This window comes from Anomaloglossus baeobatrachus, chromosome 4 (genome assembly GCF_048569485.1).
Source record: "Anomaloglossus baeobatrachus isolate aAnoBae1 chromosome 4, aAnoBae1.hap1, whole genome shotgun sequence".
Classification (NCBI taxonomy): Eukaryota; Metazoa; Chordata; class Amphibia; order Anura; family Aromobatidae; genus Anomaloglossus; species Anomaloglossus baeobatrachus.
The window spans coordinates 619173043-619192633 of NC_134356.1; the positions used below are offsets into that span (position 1 = coordinate 619173043).

The following is a 19591-nucleotide window of genomic DNA, read 5'->3' on the forward strand; positions in this document are numbered from 1 at the left end:
TCAAATCTGTTACCGACCCAATCACTGACGTATCTTGGCATGGAGTTTCATACTCTCTCAGCGATAGTGAAGCTTCCGCTGGACAAGCAGCGGTCACTACAGACTGGGGTGCAGGCTCTCCTTCAAAGTCAGTCGCACTCCTTAAGACGCCTCATGCACTTCCTCGGGAAGATGGTGGCGGCAATGGAGGCGGTTCCGTTTGCGCAGTTTCATCTGCGCCCACTTCAATGGGACATTCTCCGCCAATGGGACGGGAAGTCAACATCCCTGGACAGGAAAGTCTCCCTTTCCCAGACGGCCAAGGACTCTCTGCAGTGGTGGCTTCTTCCCACCTCATTATCACAGGGAAGATCCTTCCTACCACCGTCCTGGGCGGTGGTCACGACAGACGCGAGTCTGTCAGGATGGGGAGCAGTTTTTCTCCACCACAGGGCTCAGGGTACGTGGACCCAGCAGGAGTCCACCCTTCAGATCAATGTTCTGGAAATCAGAGCAGTGTATCTTGCCCTACTAGCCTTCCAGCAGTGGCTGGAACGAAGGCAGATCCGAATTCAGTCGGACAACTCCACAGCGGTGGCATACATCAACCACCAAGGGGGGACACGCAGTCGGCAAGCCTTCCAGGAAGTCCGGCGGATTCTGATGTGGGTGGAAGCCACGGCCTCCACCATATCCGCAGTTCACATCCCCGGCGTAGAAAACTGGGAAGCAGACTTCCTCAGTCGCCAGGGCATGGACGCAGGGGAATGGTCCCTTCACCCGGACGTGTTTCAGGAAATCTGTCGCCGCTGGGGAAGGCCGGACGTCGACTTAATGGCGTCCCGGCACAACAACAAGGTCCCAACCTTCATGGCACGGTCTCGCGATCACAGAGCTCTGGCGGCAGACGCCTTAGTGCAAGATTGGTCGCAGTTCCGGCTCCCTTATGTGTTTCCACCTCTGGCACTCTTGCCCAGGGTGCTACGCAAGATCAGATCCGACTGCAGCCGCGTCATACTCGTCGCCCCAGACTGGCCAAGGAGGGCGTGGTATCCGGATCTGTGGCATCTCACGGTCGGCCAACCGTGGGCACTACCAGACCGACCAGACTTGCTGTCCCAAGGGCCGTTTTTCCATCGGAATTCTGCGGCCCTGAACCTGACTGTGTGGCCATTGAGTCCTGGATCCTAGCGTCTTCAGGATTATCCCAAGGGGTCGTTGCCACCATGAGACAGGCTAGGAAGCCCACGTCCGCTAAGATCTACCACAGAACGTGGAGGATATTCTTATCCTGGTGCTCTGCTCAGGGAGTGTCTCCCTGGCCATTTGCATTGCCTACATTTCTTTCTTTCCTGCAATCTGGGTTAGAAAAAGGTTTGTCGCTCGGCTCCTTTAAAGGGCAAGTCTCGGCGCTATCCGTCTTTTTTCAGAAGCGTCTAGCACGACTTTCTAAGGTACGCACGTTCCTGCAGGGGGTTTGTCATATCGTACCCCCGTACAAGCGGCCGTTAGATCCATGGGATCTGAACAGGGTACTGGTTGCCCTCCAGAAGCCGCCCTTCGAGCCTCTGAGGGAGGTTTCACTTTCTAGACTATCACAGAAAGTGGCTTTTCTGGTAGCGATCACATCTCTTCGGAGAGTGTCTGAGCTAGCAGCGCTGTCATCCAAGGCTCCCTTCCTGGTCTTCCACCAGGACAAGGTAGTGCTGCGACCCATTCAGGAGTTTCTCCCGAAGGTGGTATCCTCTTTTCATCTTAATCAGGATATCTCTTTGCCTTCTTTTTGTCCTCATGCAGTTCATCGCTATGAGAAGGATTTACATTTGTTAGATCTGGTGAGAGCACTCAGAATCTACATTTCCCGCACGGCGCCCCTGCGCCGTTCGGATGCACTCTTTGTCCTTGTCGCTGGTAAGCGCAAAGGGTCGCAGGCTTCCAAGGCCACCCTGGCTCGATGGATCAAAGAACCAATTCTTGAAGCCTACCGTTCTGCTGGGCTTCCGGTTCCATCAGGGCTGAAGGCCCATTCTACCAGAGCCGTGGGTGCGTCCTGGGCATTACGACACCAGGCTACGGCTCAACAGGTGTGCCAGGCAGCTACCTGGTCGAGTCTGCACACTTTCACCAAACATTATCAGGTGCATACCTATGCTTCGGCGGACGCCAGCCTAGGTAGAAGAGTCCTGCAGGCGGCAGTTGCCTCCCCGTAGGGGAGGGCTGTCTTTGCAGCTCTAACATGAGGTATTTCTTTACCCACCCAGGGACAGCTTTTGGACGTCCCAATCGTCTGGGTCTCCCAATGGAGCGCCGAAGAAGAAGGGAATTTTGTTACTTACCGTAAATTCCTTTTCTTCTAGCTCCTATTGGGAGACCCAGCACCCGCCCTGTTGTCCTTCGGGATTTTTGGTTGTTTTTCGGGTACACATGTTGTTCATGTTGAATGGTTTTCAGTTCTCCGATGTTACTTCGGAGTGAATTTGTTTAAACCAGTTCTTGGCTTTCCTCCTTCTTGCTTTAGCACTAAAACTGATCAGCCCGTGATCTCACGGGGGGTGTATAGCCAGAAGGGGAGGGGCCTTACACTTTTTAGTGTAATTGCTTTGTGTGGCCTCCGGAGGCAGTGCTATACACCAATCGTCTGGGTCTCCCAATAGGAGCTAGAAGAAAAGGAATTTACGGTAAGTAACAAAATTCCCTTCTTTGCCTCTACCTGCAGGCCTGAGCCGCATATTGAAAGCCCGAGGGGAAATGGTGAAGAACAGGACTGTTGACTGGGCACTGGCTGAGTATATGGCATTCGGCTCACTCCTAAAGGAAGGCATCCATATTCGTCTGAGCGGACAAGATGTAGAGAGAGGGACTTTCAGGTATTGTCACAATAGATCTAGGACACAGAAGTATGTGTGGATGGGCATCATTTTATACAGGATACTTATTATAGGGATAAATAGTAGACACATATATACATTCACAATATACATATACACGCACAACAAGGGTGGCTCAAAAGTTAAGACGGTGCAGCCAAGTATATATATATATTTATACAGTACATACACACACACAAGCCAGGTCTCTAGCTCGATCCTTCAATCCTATATTATCCCTATGATTAGAAGTATCCGCTATAAAATGGTTATAGGACATATGGACATCATGGTGGGGGTCACCCCTGGCCCCCCCCGTAAGGGCCAGATTGCAGACCCGCTGACAGGTACCAGCCTTTGCTATGGAAGACTAATCCAAACTGAGAGAGGTCACTCTTTTCATGTAGAGATGGGTTCAAAGACGTCAACAAAACTCTTTGTACATAAATCGCAAAAAAACTGGGGACCGCACTCTAAAGCCATATTGTGAGAAAAACAATTTTAATCCGCCCCCATGTGATGTTTATGTGCTGCCCCCATTTTTTAGATTTGCATATAATGAGTAGGAGCTTGGGTTCTGACACTTGTCTCTCTCCATCAGTCACCGTCACCACGTATTACATGACCAAAACGTGGACAAGAGAACTTGTATCCCCATGAATCATCTGTGGCCCAACCAAGCTCCATACACCGTGTGTAACAGCTCGCTCTCGGAGTACGGAGTGCTGGGTAAGTGTGCGCTATAATACAGGGACCAGAAGAAGAGAGCTACATTATGAAGCCTGCAGGTTCATAGCTGTGCAGGGAATGTAGTGATGGGGTTTACTTTTTTCTGTTCTGTGGATCGTAGTCCTGGAGTTACAATAAGATAGATATATACTGTATATACAGTGTGACCACCCATATCCTTTCCACCACCATTAACTTGAGAACGGCGGCAGCTATAGTCATAGAAGTGTGTCTAGGTATAGTAAAGTAGCCATGCGCTGAAACCACCTATAGCGCCACCTGGTGGAAAACAACGGAGTTAGCATTTTTATTTCGAAAACGGAACACGATAGAGAAAAAAAGTGAAATACAAAGTTGTAGGGCATCATCAATTCAATACGAATCGACACCTTGCATACAGAAATGCTATGATTAGAACGTGTAAACCTCACAAGGCTGCAGATGTGAAGCGATACCTCATGGAGACCTTCCTACAAGTCATTGGGTATGGTGGCTGTGTGGAGTGGCCTCCACGCTCACCTGACCTAACCCCATTGGACTTCTTTCTGTGAGGTCACATCAAACAGCAGGTGTATGCGACCCCTCCACCAACATTGCAGGGCCTACGACGACGTATCACAGATGCTTGTGCAAATGTGTCACCTACCATATTGCACAATGTGCAGCAAGATACAGTATGCTGTGCAGAGTCCAGATGTGCATTGCAGCTGACGGGGGCCACTTTGAGCATCAAAGTTAGATGAGCGCCATATGCGTGACCAGCATTCAATGTTTTGGGGGGGGGTCATGGGTTTCATATCATAGCATTTCTGTATGCAAGGTGTCGATTCATATTGAATTGATGATGCCCTGCAACTTTGTAATTCACTTTTTTTTCTCTATCTCGTTCCGTTTTCGAGATAAAAATGCTAACTCCGTCGTTTTCCACCAGGTGGCGCTATATGTGGTTTCATTGTGTTTACTATACCTAGACAGCACTTCTATGCCTATAGCTGCCGCCGTTTTCAAGTAACTGGCGATGGACAGGATATGGGTGCACACACTGTGTATATATACTGTATGTGTGTGTATTATATATATATATATATTATGCCGGATTGGTTGGCGCACATTGAGAATATTAGATATTTTAATTGCACGGTTTGTGTCTTCCAGGATTCGAACTCGGCTTTGCCATGGCCAGCCCAAACGCACTGGTCCTTTGGGAAGCCCAGTTTGGAGATTTCCACAACACAGCTCAGTGTATCATTGATCAGTTCATCTGCCCAGGGCAGGCTAAGTGGGTGCGACAGAATGGCATCGTCCTCTTACTACCCCACGGCATGGAGGGAATGGTAAGAAAGCGATAAGAAAAATAAAATAAATGCACATTATAACAGACGTCCACACAGAGAGAGAAACCTAAATGTTGCAAGTGACAGCTATTGCTTAGATTTGTCTCTTCACCTGGGATTCATACCACTAGATGCCAGGCATGCCACAGCATAATTTTGTGTACCAGATTTGACACATTAAAGGGAACCTGTCAGGTGCAATATGTACCCAGACTCACGAGCAGTTCTGGGTGCATATTTCTAATCCCTGCCTAACGGTCCCTGTATCTAGTAGCATAGATAAAGAGATCTTTAGAGAAAGTATTTTTAAAGATCCTTTATGATATGCTAATGAGGCCAGGGACTTGTCACAAGAGCGTTAGTTCCCCTGAGTAGTCCGCCCTCCTAGCATGTTAGCACACCCACAGGGGCGTACTAACTTGCTATTCAATTACCAGCATCTTTGACAGTGACGTATGTACCTGTCCATTGTCAGCGCCTCAGACATCAGGTTTAGGGGTGTGCACCGACCCTAAGTCACCGCACTTCCGGCCATACGCACTATGAAGCCGGGTGTACATGTCTCGGCTTCAGAGAGCTCTAGTGCGCATGACACCAGAAGTGTCGGGGACCCTAAACCTGGCGTTATGAAGTGGTGACAGCGGACACGGGTACGCGCTTCGCCGCCGATGACGCTGGGCATAGAATAGCATGTTAGCATGCCGTTGTGACTAGTCCCTGGCCTCATTAGCATATCATAGAGGATCTTTAGGAATACTTTTTCTAAAGAACCCTTTATCTATGCTACTACATACAGGCTAGATACAGGAACTGCTTATTGTTCTGGGTGCATATTGCACCTGAAATGTTCACTGTAATATGTTGTGTTCTGATACCAAGCATTTCACCGTACCGACCCTCACATATACAGCCGGGGCACTTTTACTAAACGCGCAGCAAATTTATTAAGTGTTGTCACACTTCTGATGCCTGACATTGCTAAGGGGGAGTGAGGGGCTTACCAGGAAAGGGGCACGGCCTGATCTGCACTACAAGTGCCGAAATAAGGGCATGAATGTATATGGTAAGTTACACGTATAAATCTGTTTGTCCTTTAGGGTCCTGAGCATTCCTCTGCGAGACCTGAACGCTTCCTGCAGATGTGCAATGACGACCCGGATGTGTGGCCTGTAAGTCGTCCTCTTGTATCTATACGGTGTAAATTCAGGATTTCCACCCATTACATTGATTTTAAGGATGGTATGGACACTCTATAGCGGTACTATATAACTAATAGGTGGAGTGGAGAAATGCCAGAGTGTTTATAGTAATAGTGGGTAGAAGTTACTTGCTGGTGTAAACCTGCTGAACCTTAATCTCTACCTTTTCCTTCCTCAACAGAAACCGTCTGAAGACTTTGCTGTTCGTCAGCTGTATGATTGTAACTGGATTGTTGTCAATTGCTCCACTCCAGCCAACTACTTCCATGTGCTCCGCAGACAGATCCTGCTACCTTTCAGGAAACCGGTGTGTATGGGTTTTGGAAATGTATTTTTATTTTTTAAGGCCAATCATTGACTTTTCATACTGCTCATTACTCACGTCAAGCTCGTCCAACTCGAATGGAGCAACGAGTATTTCAGTGCTCGCCCATCTCTACTAAACTTGATCGAACGACCAATAATCCGGGGCCGGCGGATCACTGACAGATATAAAAAAGAATCCGATCCGCTCCGGAATCCGGTGCCCATATAAGTCAATGGGGACCGGAATCCGGAGGGTAAAAACGTTTGTGGAGGGGCAAGGGGGTTAGGAGCGAGCGCGGCATACTCACCGAGGCGCTGTCATGGCGGCACACTCCTTCCGGGTTACGCTGTTACCTTCCGGAGCCGACAATTCAAAATTCATGGTTTTCCCCCGCCCACCGGCGCGTGTTGGTTGCAGCTAGACACGCACCTATCCTGAGTGACAGCGAGTCAGCTAACTGCAACCAATCACAGGCGACAGAATGGCCGGTGGGCGGGGAAAGCAGTGCACTGTCGGTCACAGTGGTAAACACTCGGTAGCACAGCTATAGCGCGCAGCTGCAGCCCCAGCCGTCGCGCTGTATCTGTGCCCAGAGTCACACGTGTGAGTCCGGTGAAAGTAAAAAAAAAACGACGTGCGGTCTCCCCTAATCTTCACATCCAGCCATGATAATGAGGCTGGTATATGCTCAGTCCGTAGCCGTCCGGTATGGTCGCATCTGTTAGATGCGACCATACCGGTGTGCCCTACTGGCTCTTCCCGCTGGCGTGATGCGGTGCCAGTCGGGGTAATAGCAGGGGTTAGCAGCGGTGCACGGCTGCTGCTAAACCCTAGGTTTGTGTGATGGTACAGGCGTCCATCAGATGCCTGCATAACACAAACCTGTAAGTGACAGTAAATAAGCACAGACACAGAGAACAATCCTTTATTTGAAATAAAGTATAAAACACTCCTCCTTCACCACTCTATTAAGCCCCAAAGAAACCCTGCAGCTCTGACGTAATCCACAGGAGAAGTCCCGCGGCGACACATACAGCTCTGCTACATGGCAGAGTGAGCAGCTATAGAGCACGGCTGCCCGCTCAGAGTGCAGCCCATTACTGAGCCGCGATAAGCGATGACCGCGGCAGAGACTGTCACAGGCTGGGGGCGCGTCAGCCAGGAACCAATCACAGCTGAGAGGACGGCCGGTGGGCAGGGAAAACACGGAAAGCTGTGTGTTTGCATGCACAGCACAGGAAGTGAAAGCGCGACCCGGAAGCAGAGTGCCGCCATGACACCGAGTCTGGTAAGTATGAAACGCTCATTTATTTATTGGGGTTTTTTTTTTCATTTTTATTAATTGCCGATTCCGGATCGTGCAGCCGGAATCCCGCATCTGTGTCCGGCCCGGGGATAGCCCTGAAACCGCGCGGATCCCGATGTTTACAGCCCGGGTCCGCTCAGCACTAATCTCTACACATCAGCACTGAAATGGTTACTGTCAATTCAACAAGCTTTGCACTAATCACATCAGAGCAAGAAAATCTAAGAATTTTGCAATATATTTTATCAGAGAAATATGATTCTTTCTCCACTAATGAGCCGCTTCTCTCCCCACCACTCATGAACTTTTATTTTTTTTCTGAAATGCAAAAAAAACTCATAACAAGTGTGTCTGCAAGATGAGATAATAGATGCCTATTGAAGTCTACAAAGAGAGGAAGAGCAGAGAGACAGATCGGGCTGCAGTTGTCTAGTGTTTTCCTTCCCCAAGTTCTGGATTCACAGCTACACTGCTCAGTAATGCTGGATAATGTCCTCCATGCTGTTCTATTGGTATGCTGTATAGAGATAGGGGAGCAGGAATTCCTTATGTCTGTGTGTTCTGTGTATGGGAGACATTATACCAGCTATTCTCTACCCACCAGCTCAGAGACAACGGATAATTAGTAATAGAGCCTGTCGAGGCTCTGTTTAAAAATTCAGGATGCAAGTCACATAATGGCCAGAAATGGTGTTATTTTGCAGGTAAACACACAGGACAGCTTATACAAAAAAGTAACCTGAAATGACAGATACTGTCATTGCAAATTAAGGTAGTCAAGCTTGGATGTGAAATGAACAGACAAGTGTCATGCAGCCTCAATTATTATGCATTATCGTGCTCTGATTTACCTTTTTTACTTTTTTTTTTTTCCCTCACAGCTAATCATCTTCACTCCAAAGTCGCTCCTTCGTCATCCTGAAGCAAGGTCAAGTTTCGATGACATGATATCAGGTAACATGTGCTGCCATGCTGCAGATTGTTGTTTGTTTTTTATGCTAAAAAAATGTGGGTCCTCTGCACAGATTTTTATTTATTATTATTATTATTATTATTATTATTATTATTATTACTATTTAAGCGCCATTTATTCCATGGCGCTTTACATGGGAAATGGGGTATATATAATATGGACGTCTACAATAATCCTGAACTATACAAGGCACAGACAAGTACAGGAGGAGAGAAGTCCCTGCCCGCGAGGGCTCACAGCCTACAAGGGATAGGTGAGGATACAATAGGTGAGGATGGAGAGGGTCATGCGGTGCAGTGCCTAGAAAACACTCCTGTGGAAGTTAGTAACTATCTCCGGATTGACTGGCTTTCACAGGTGTACTGTTATGACAGGCACGAGGGTCTTCAGCAGACCCCTGCCTGCCCCTGCAACCAATCAGCGCTCTGCGATTGTGTCATGGGAGCATAAGTGGATGCTTAAAATGGCTTGCCCCCCTGCCGAGGTGCTGAAAGTGCTGCTGTCACAGATTGACATATTCAGTAGGTTAATAGCTGCGGGCAGAACTCTGCTGCATGTGTCTGAGTAGTTGGTGAGTTTCTTTACCTCAGTATTTGTGACCAAAACCAGAAGAGAAACAATCAGAGGAAAAGTATAATAGGAACCCGGGCACCACTTCTGTATTATTTTATCCACTCCCGTTTTGGTTTACAAATACTGAGGTAAATAACTCACCAAATACTGAGGTAAATAACTCACCAAATACTGAGGTAAATAACTCACCAAATACTGAGGTAAAAAACTCTCCAAATACTGAGGTAAAAAACTCACCAAATACTGAGGTAAAAAACTCACCAAATACTGAGGTAAAAAACTCACCAAATACTGAGGTAAAATATTCACCAAATACTCAATATGCACGTGGCCTTGAAGGCAGATGATGGCTGAAATACACAGCCATCATCTGCCCCAGAATAATGTGGGTTCTACAAAGTCAGGGTGCCGGCATATGACAATACTGCACGTGAAATGTGTGTACGGGTTAAAGGAGTATTTTCATCATTAGTAGGTATGTCTTATCAATGAGATATAATGCCTGATCGGTGGGTGCACTTCAAATCTCGGGGAACAACATTTCCTCACCGAGGCAGCCGCACTCTCCACACACATTGGGCAGCTCTTGCCATCCGCGCCTCTGTCAATTTATGTGTATCGTTATTACAGAAAGTCACTGAACCACCTTTCTGTTAATATTCGAGGGCTTCTGAGGTGCTACCTGTACCTGTCAGGGAGTTTTGTAATATTGTGGACATTTTTGTGATTGTAATACCTAGTGAGCGATCATATTCTATATACAACATGATTTATCTGATCTGTTGCATGTACTATGTGATTGTCCATTCTTACGAAACCAGAATGAATACCAGTCACTGTCGTCTCATTTCAGGTACACACTTTCAAAGAGTTATCCCAGATGCCGGCCCAGCATCCCAGAACCCTGCCGGAGTGAAGCGCATAGTCTTCTGCACAGGAAAAGTGTACTATGACCTGACCAAAGAACGCAGCACCCGAGAGATGGAGGCAGAGGTGGCCATTACCCGTGTGGAGCAGGTATGAGATACCCACAATTACACATAGTGTGACTCCTGCTTATGGATAGCAGATGGCACAGAGACTGTATACTTGCACTAATGATGTAGATCTGGGTGAAATGTGGAGGGACCGAAATTTCAATGCAATCTGGGTTTTGTTTGTTTTTTATCTTTTGCGTCTATAGCTGTCTCCATTCCCATTTGACCTTCTGGAGATGGAAGTGAATAAATACCCAAACGCAGAGATCGTATGGTGCCAAGAGGAACACAAAAATCAGGGTTATTACGATTACGTGAAGCCAAGATTACGCACCACAATACACCGCAACAAACCTGTCTGGTAGGTATCAACCAAAACAACCGTCTCCTACGATGCGTAGATATAATTTCTTTTTTGCTATCTCTTTTGGGCGACATTACTTATGGATTCTACTGTCCACACCGAACATAGAGCCCCAAAATAAGAATTTAGGAGAAAAACATACCTGGCTGTAATCATTCAGTGGGGCGCTAATGTTTTTCTAGTGCAACACATTTTTCCTGGCGTGGCGGCTGCTGCGGTCCAACTCCAGCCAGTTACAGTTTTTCCTGGCATTGTGGCTGCTGCGGTCCAACTCCAGCCAGTTACTGTTTTCTTTGTCGCTCCATTGGGAGACCCAGACACTTGGGTGTATAGCTATGCCTCCGGAGGCCACACAAAATATTACACTAAAAGGGTAAAGCCCCTCCCCTTCTGCCTATACACCCCCCGTGCATCACGGGCTCCTCAGTTTTTATGCTTTGTGCGAAGGAGGCTGACATCCACGCATAGCTCCACAGCTTAGTCAGCAGCAGCTGCTGACTAGGTCGGATGGAAGAAAAGAGGGCCTATAACAGGGCCCCCAGCATGCTCCCTTCTCACCCCACTTTGTCGGCGGTGTTGTTAAGGTTGAGGTACCCATTGCGGGTACACAGGCAGGAGCCACATGCTGTTTTCCTTCCCCATCCCTTAATGGGCTCTGGGTGAAGTGGGATCCGGATCGGTCTCCAGGCACTGGGACCGTGCTCCCTCCGCAGCCCCTGGGAATCTGCTGGAAGGAGCTGGGTATCGTCAGGGACATGGCCCTGCTACTGTGAGGTACTCTGTGTCCCCGTGGGGACCGCGCATGGAGCGCTTGTGCCATACACATTGCAGCACTGCTGGGTGTGTTAGTGCGCCGGGGACTACCGCGCGGCCGCGCTTATTGCCGGCCGCGCTTATAACTTTAGTCCCCGGCTTCTGCGGCCTAGATCGCATATTCCCACCCACAGGCCTGCCAGTCAGGGGAAGGGCGGGACGCTGCACACATCGTCAGCGCTGAGGGCTGGAGCATACATAGTATCCTCCTCCCCCCTCACTCAGTACACTGGGGCACTAGATTCCCGCACTTTCTTGGGCACGCCCATGGTCCCCTCCTCCCCACAGAACGCCGGCAGCCATTCCTGTCAGCGATTCAGACGCTGGAGAGGAGAGACAACACAGGGAGACCCAGGCAGGGAATCTGGTGATCACACAACCGCTCTGAGCGGTCGGTAAGCAGCACCTGTGGTGCTGGCCCCACTGAGTGCCGAAGTGTATATATATATATAGGCTTTTAGGCTATACATTTGCACTGTACGGTCGCTCTGTTGATTTTTGGCTATATACCCTCCTGGATTGTTCTCAGAGGAGACAACAGCATGTCGTCCGCAAAAAGCAAGGGTGCCAAAGCACAGGCGTACTTTGCAACCTGTACATCATGTGCAGCTAGACTACCGGCAGGTTCCACTGACCCTCATTGTGTGCAATGCTCGGCCCCTGTGGCACTTACTCAGCCGGAGCCTCTGCTACTGGTGGCCCAGGTGGAACCACCTGCTACCACTGTCCAGGTGACAGGGACGGAGTTTGGAGCTTTTGCTGACAAACTGTCTGAGAGTATGGATAAATGGTCTGCTAAAATACTAGAAGCCTTACAGTCCAGACCGGTGATTCAGGCCCCGGGCACTGTTCAATCTTTGATCCCTGGTCCCCCTCAGTTGGAACAGCAAAGTGCCCCTGGGGTGACCCATAGGTCCCAGGGCGAGGTCTCTGACACGGACCGCAGTCCCAGGCCGCCCAAGCGGGGTCGCTGGGAAATCCCCTCCACCTCATCACACTGTTCAGGGTCTCAGCAGGACTCTCTGGAGGATGAAGCGGAGGTAACAGATCAGGATTCTGATCCTGAAGCCGCTCTCAACCTTGATACACCTGAAGGTGACGCAGTAGTGAATGACCTTATAGCGACCATCAATCAGGTCTTGGATATTTCTCCCCCAGCTCCTACAATTGAGGAGTCAGCTTCTCAGGAGAAATTCCGTTTCAGATTTCCCAAGCGTACATTGAGTACGTTTCTGGATCACTCTGACTTCAGAGAAGCAGTCCAGAAAAACCGAGACTGTCCAGACAAGCGTTTTTCCAAGCGCCTTAAGGATACACGTTATCCCTTCCCCCCTGATGTTGTCAAGGGCTGGACTCAGTGTCCTAAGGTGGATCCTCCAATCTCCAGACTGGCGGCTAGATCCATAGTTGCAGTGGAAGATGGGGCTTCGCTCAAAGATGCCACTGACAGACAGATGGAACTATGGTTGAAATCCATCTATGAGGCTATCGGCGCGTCTTTTGCTCCAGCATTCGCAGCCGTATGGGCACTCCAAGCTATCTCAGCTTGTCAGGCGCAGATTAATACAGTCACACGTACATCTGCCCCGCAAGTGGTGTCCTTAACCTCTCAGGCGTCGGCGTTTGCGTCCTACGCCATTAATGCTATACTGGACTCTGCGAGCCGTACGGCGGTAGCATCCGCCAATTCGGTGGTAGTCCGCAGGGCCATGTGGCTACGTGAATGGAAGGCAGACTCTGCTTCCAAAAAGTTCTTAACCGGTTTGCCATTGGCTGGCGACCGCTTGTTTGGTGAGCGATTGGATGAAATCATTAAACAATCCAAGGGAAAGGACTCATCCTTACCCCAGTCCAAACCAAACAGACCTAAACCACGGAAGGTACAATCGAGGTTTCGGTCCTTTCGGACCGCGGGCAGGTCTCAATTCTCCTCATCCAAAAGGCCTCAGAAAGATCAGAGGAACTCCGATTCATGGCGGTCTAAGTCACGTCCTAAAAAGACCGCCGGAGGAACCGCTCCCAAAGCGGCCTCCTCATGACTTTCGGCCTCCTCACACCGCATCCTCGGTCGGTGGCAGGCTCTCCCGCTTTTGCGACGCCTGGCTGCCACAGGTAAAAGACCGATGGGTGAGAGACATTCTATCTCAAGGTTACAGGATAGAGTTCAGCTCTCGTCCTCCGACTCGTTTCTTCAGAACATCTCCGCCCCCCGAAAGAGCCGATGCTCTTCTGCAGGCGGTGTGCACTCTGAAGGCGGAAGGAGTGGTGATCCCTGTTCCTCCTCAGCAACGGGGTCACGGTTTTTACTCCAACTTGTTCGTGGTGCCAAAAAAGGACGGATCCTTCTGTCCTGTTCTGGACCTAAAACTGCTCAACAAGCATGTGAAAACCAGGCGGTTCCGGATGGAATCGCTCCGCTCCGTCATCGCCTCAATGTCCCAAGGAGACTTCCTAGCATCAATCGACATCAAAGATGCTTATCTCCACGTACCGATTGCACCAGAGCATCAGCGCTTCCTGCGTTTCGCCATAGGGGACGAACACCTTCAGTTCGTGGCACTGCCTTTTGGCCTGGCGACAGCCCCACGGGTCTTCACCAAGGTTATGGCAACAGTGGTGGCAATCCTACACTCTCAGGGACACTCGGTGATCCCTTACTTAGACGATCTGCTTGTCAAGGCACCCTCTCAAGGGGCATGCCAACACAGCCTGAACATCGCTCTGGAGACTCTCCAGAGTTTCGGGTGGATCATCAATTTTCCAAAGTCAAATCTGACACCGGTCCAATCACTGACATATCTTGGCATGGAGTTTCATACTCTCTCAGCGATAGTGAAGCTTCCGCTGAACAAACAGCGTTCACTACAGACAGGGGTGCAATCTCTCCTTCAAGGCCAGTCACACCCCCTGAGGCGCCTCATGCACTTCCTAGGGAAGATGGTGGCAGCAATGGAGGCAGTTCCTTTTGCGCAGTTTCATCTGCGCCCACTTCAATGGGACATTCTCCGCAAATGGGACAGGAAGTCGACGTCCCTCGACAGGAACGTCTCCCTTTCGCGGGCAGCCAAGGCTTCCCTTCAGTGGTGGCTTCTCCCCACTTCTCTGTCGAAGGGGAAATCCTTCCTGCCCCCATCCTGGGCGGTGGTCACGACGGACGCGAGCCTGTCAGGGTGGGGAGCGGTCTTTCTCCACCACAGGGCTCAGGGTACTTGGACTCAGCCGGAGTCCTCCCTTCAGATCAATGTTCTGGAGATAAGGGCAGTGTATCTTGCCCTAAAGGCGTTCCAGCCGTGGCTGGAAGGCAAACAGATCCGAATTCAGTCGGACAACTCCACAGCGGTGGCATACATCAACCACCAAGGCGGGACACGCAGTCGGCAAGCCTTCCAGGAAGTCCGGCGGATTCTGCTGTGGGTGGAAGCCACAGCCTCCACCATATCCGCAGTTCACATCCCGGGCGTAGAAAACTGGGAAGCAGACTTTCTCAGTCGCCAGGGCATGGACGCAGGGGAATGGTCCCTTCACCCGGACGTGTTTCAGGAGATCTGTTGCCGCTGGGGCATGCCGGACGTCGACCTAATGGCGTCCCGGCACAACAACAAGGTCCCGACATTCATGGCACGGTCTCAAGATCACAGAGCTCTGGCGGCAGACGCCTTAGTTCAGGATTGGTCGCAGTTTCAACTCCCTTATGTGTTTCCTCCTCTGGCACTGTTGCCCAGAGTGTTACGCAAGATCAGGGCCGACTGCCGCTGCGCCATCCTCGTCGCTCCAGACTGGCCGAGGAGGTCGTGGTACCCGGATCTGTGGCATCTCACGGTCGGCCAACCGTGGGCACTACCAGACCGACCAGACTTGCTGTCTCAAGGGCCGTTTTTCCATCTGAATTCTGCGGCCCTCAACCTGACTGTGTGGCCATTGAGTCCTGGATCCTAGCGTCTTCAGGGTTATCCCAAGAGGTCATTGCCACTATGAGACAGGCTAGGAAACCAACGTCCGCCAAGATCTACCACAGGACGTGGAAGATTTTCCTGTCGTGGTGCTCTGCCCAGGGTTTTTCTCCCTGGCCATTTGCCTTGCCCACTTTTCTGTCCTTCCTTCAATCCGGATTGGAAAAGGGTTTGTTGCTCGGCTCCCTTAAGGGACAAGTCTCTGCGCTCTCTGTGTTTTTTCAGAAGCGCCTAGCCAGACTTCCACAGGTACGCACGTTCCTGCAGGGGGTTTGTCACATCGTCCCTCCTTACAAGCGTCCGTTAGAACCCTGGGATCTGAACAGGGTGCTGATGGCTCTTCAGAAACCACCGTTCGAGCCAATGAGGGATATTTCTCTCTCACGCCTTTCGCAGAAAGTGGTCTTCCTAGTAGCAGTCACTTCACTTCGGAGAGTGTCTGAGCTAGCAGCGCTGTCATGCAAAGCCCCTTTCCTGGTGTTTCACCAGGACAAGGTGGTTCTGCGTCCGGTTCCGGATTTTCTCCCTAAGGTGGTATCCCCCTTTCATCTCAATCAGGATATCTCCTTACCCTCTTTTTGTCCTCTTCCAGTTCACCAATGTGAAAAGGATTTGCACTTGTTAGATCTGGTGAGAGCACTCAGACTCTACATTTCTCGTACGGCGCCCCTGCGCCGCTCGGATGCACTCTTTGTCCTTGTCGCTGGCCAGCATAAAGGGTCACAAGCTTCCAAATCAACCCTGGCTCGGTGGATCAAGGAACCAATTCTCGAAGCTTATCGTTCCTCGGGGCTTCCGGTTCCCTCAGGGCTGAAGGCCCATTCTACCAGGGCCGTGGGGGCGTCCTGGGCCTTGCGGCACCAGGCTACGGCTCAGCAGGTGTGTCAGGCGGCTACCTGGTCGAGCCTGCACACTTTCACGAAACACTATCAGGTGCATACCTATGCTTCGGCAGATGCCAGCCTAGGTAGGCGAGTCCTTCAGGCGGCGGTTGCCCACCTGTAGGACGGAGCTGTTTACGGCTCTATTATGAGGTATTATTTACCCACCCAGGGACTGCTTTTGGACGTCCCAAGTGTCTGGGTCTCCCAATGGAGCGACAAAGAAGAAGGGAATTTTGTTTACTTACCGTAAATTCCTTTTCTTCTAGCTCCAATTGGGAGATCCAGCACCCGCCCCTGTTCCCTTCGGGCTGTTGTTCTTTGTGTACACATGTTGTTCATGTTGAATGGTTTCAGTTCTCCGATATTCCTTCGGATTGAATTTACTTTAAACCAATTTATAATTTTTTCCTCCTTCTTGCTTTTGCACCAAAACTGAGGAGCCCGTGATGCACGGGGGGTGTATAGGCAGAAGGGGAGGGGCTTTACACTTTTAGTGTAATACTTTGTGTGGCCTCCAGAGGCATAGCTATACACCCAAGTGTCTGGGTCTCCCAATTGGAGCTAGAAGAAAAGGAATTTACGGTAAGTAAACAAAATTCCCTTCTTTCCTGGCGTTGTGGCTGCTGCGGTCCAACTCCAGCCAGTTACTGTTTTTCCTGGCGTGGTGGCTGCTGCGGTCTGACTCCAGCCAGTTACCGTTTTTCCTGGTGTGATGGCTGCTGTGGTCCAATTCCAGCCAATTACCATTTTTTCTGGTGTGGTGGCTGCTGCAGTCCCACTCCACCCACTTATCGTTTTTCCTGGTGTGGTGGCTGCCGCAGTCCGACTGTAACCAGTTACCGTTTTTCCTGGTGTGGTGGCTGCTGCGGTCCAACTGTAGCCAGTTACCTTTTTTTTTTTTTCCTGGCATGGTGGCTGCTGCGGTCTGACTCCAGCCAGTTACCATTTTTCCTGGCGTGGCAGCTGCCGCGGTCCGACTGTAACCAGTTACCGTTTTCCTGGCTTGGTGCTTGCTGTGGTCTGACTCCAGCCAGTTACCGTTTTTCCTGGCGTGATGGCTGCTGTGGTGTGACTCCAGTCCGTTACCATTTGTTCTTTGTATGGTTTTGTACAGTAATGAGTTATAAGTCTGCTAAATCTTACCTTCGTGTTCTCCAGGTATGCCGGCCGAGATCCTGCAGCCGCCCCGGCCACCGGCAACAAGAAAACCCACCTGACTGAGCTGAAGCGATTCCTGGATACCGCTTTCAGACTGGATGCATTTAAGGGCCTCTCGTAGACCGGCACCCTTCACCCCTTCCTTCTGCACTCCCCACCTTCCATCCAGACACTCACTGCGGCATCCTCTCCTCTCTGTCTTTGCTTTTTTTTTTTTTTTACCCGGCCAGAGAAAAATCACAGGCGGCAGCTCCTTGCTGCCATGCAACCTCCCAGCATTAAATGGTTTTAAAGGGGCAAAACAAACAGGTGTTTAGTTTCTTCTAAAGGGCGAGAATATAGAAGTGCAGCTGTGCGTATACCGCGTCTCTGAACGTGATGTATACAGGGGCGCGGGTTTTAATATTGACACATGAGACTTCTAGTCCCACAGACATGGGATATGATTTGGGGCGGTCATGCAATATTTATTTATATATTATCTTTTTCTTTCTTTTTTTTTTTTGTTTTAAGTCACATTTTATACCAGTAAATAAGTTTTCCCCCTTTATGTAGTTAACCTCTTGTAATCTGGCATCAGCACAGCTTCTTCCCATGTTAAAGGGGTTCTACACTTCGTGCAATATCTACGCTGGTCCCCCCAGGGTTACGTCCTATCCTTACCCTAGGAGACCCCCCCCCCAAAGACATGACTGCAAAGGGAGGTTAACGGAGGATCCCATTAAAGATCTGCAACGCTGCGGCACAGCCTTTGTATGTCTATCTGTGTGTTAATTAACCCAAAGAATGACAGGGGATTATTCCGCCAGTGCCCCCGGAGCCCTGCCGCGCCCTCTGTTTATTCTATAGGAAGAATCTGAATGTTTCTCTAGCCTTAAAAATAGAAAAGTCCTCAAAGACGATTTAAAGGGAAGTATTCATGTTGTCGTAGGTGTTAATGTTCTCTCTGGAGCGGCCGGTCTGACAGCTCGTATAGTGAGCCACTTATTGTATACAGCACTACACCAGGCATCAGATTAGACGGCAGCAAATTACTTCTCTAGCTTTTATCTTTTATTAGTTTTATTTGCTTTTGCCCCAAGCCCCTTAAAGGGAGAACCACTAAGATCTATATAGAAAGTGACACTGTATGCTAGCAATACACAATCACTTAGCCATATGGTAATACAGTACCCCTACAGACCACGTAAAGGGAATCTGTCAGCAGGTTTTTGCTATGTAATCTGAAGACAGCATGGTACAGGGGTTAAAACGCAGATTTCTGTGTTGTTTACTTGCATTGATTGTTTTAGCAGGAGGAGATTATCATTGCTGGGACTACAGCAGTGCATTCCTGGCAGTCTGGCCCGCCCCTTCATGTGACTAGCAGCTCACGGTCTATAGACATTGTATACAGAGAGCCTGATGTGTGTGTGGTTAGCTTTCTCAGCTCTGCTTCATGCTTTACTATGTTTGTTTAACCAGCAGGGCTTCTCATTGATCAGACCACAGTGTCATTTGGATAGCTGTCCAACACGCCCCCCCTGATTGACACATCACTGTCAATGTACAATCTCTATACAGTGTCTGATGTGGGCGGGGTTAGCTCTCTGAGCTCTGCTACATAGCTAAATCTAAATACCCTGATTGTGTGAGAACGGCCTCACCCAGTAATCTAAGTGATACATCATTAGATTCAGGGTCTTTTATCCTACATCATGCTTCTCTCAGATGCAAAACCTGCTGACATATTCCCTTTAAGGGCTTTTTCAGGATTACAACATAGGTAAATGATTTTTTTTTTTTTTAATTTTCCCAGTAACAGCGCCACTCCTGTCAATGGGCTGTTATTGGTATTGCAGCTCTTCCCAATTCAACAGAAATGGCGCTGCATCTAGAAGAAGAAAAAAAAATACTTCTTTTTTTTTTTTTTTTTTTTTTTTTTACTAATTCTGGACACTTTCTTCAGAGAGGTTTTAACATGGTTATATATTTTTTTGTGTTAAGTTATTACCGTTATGATACATTTCTTAGTCTGTTTCCTGGCAGAGAATAGAGGACCCAAAAAAAGGAATCCAGTTGCTTCTTTTTAGTTTCTTACCTGTTCTGACATGAATCCTGGTTTCTGATTGGTTACTTTTATATCTAATGTCCCCTTCACACTTATGCAATACTAGAACATTGAGACAGGAAGTGTTG

The 19591-nt window shown here is 49.3% G+C and overlaps 1 protein-coding gene across 3 annotated transcripts in view; it reads left to right on the forward strand.

The window, feature by feature from the left end:
* Positions 1–18165, forward strand: part of OGDH (oxoglutarate dehydrogenase) — a 161160-nt gene extending 142995 nt beyond the window's left edge. For all 3 annotated transcript variants that reach the window (XM_075346268.1, XM_075346266.1, XM_075346265.1), the window contains 9 exons: positions 2696–2846; positions 3448–3575; positions 4731–4909; positions 6007–6078; positions 6290–6415; positions 8603–8675; positions 10121–10284; positions 10451–10605; positions 17414–18165. In XM_075346268.1, the coding sequence (XP_075202383.1) occupies positions 2696–2846; positions 3448–3575; positions 4731–4909; positions 6007–6078; positions 6290–6415; positions 8603–8675; positions 10121–10284; positions 10451–10605; positions 17414–17534 (1169 nt within the window). In that variant the 3' untranslated portion in view covers positions 17535–18165. The remainder of the gene's footprint in view (positions 1–2695; positions 2847–3447; positions 3576–4730; positions 4910–6006; positions 6079–6289; positions 6416–8602; positions 8676–10120; positions 10285–10450; positions 10606–17413) is intronic.
* The last annotated feature ends 1426 nt before the right edge of the window (positions 18166–19591 follow it).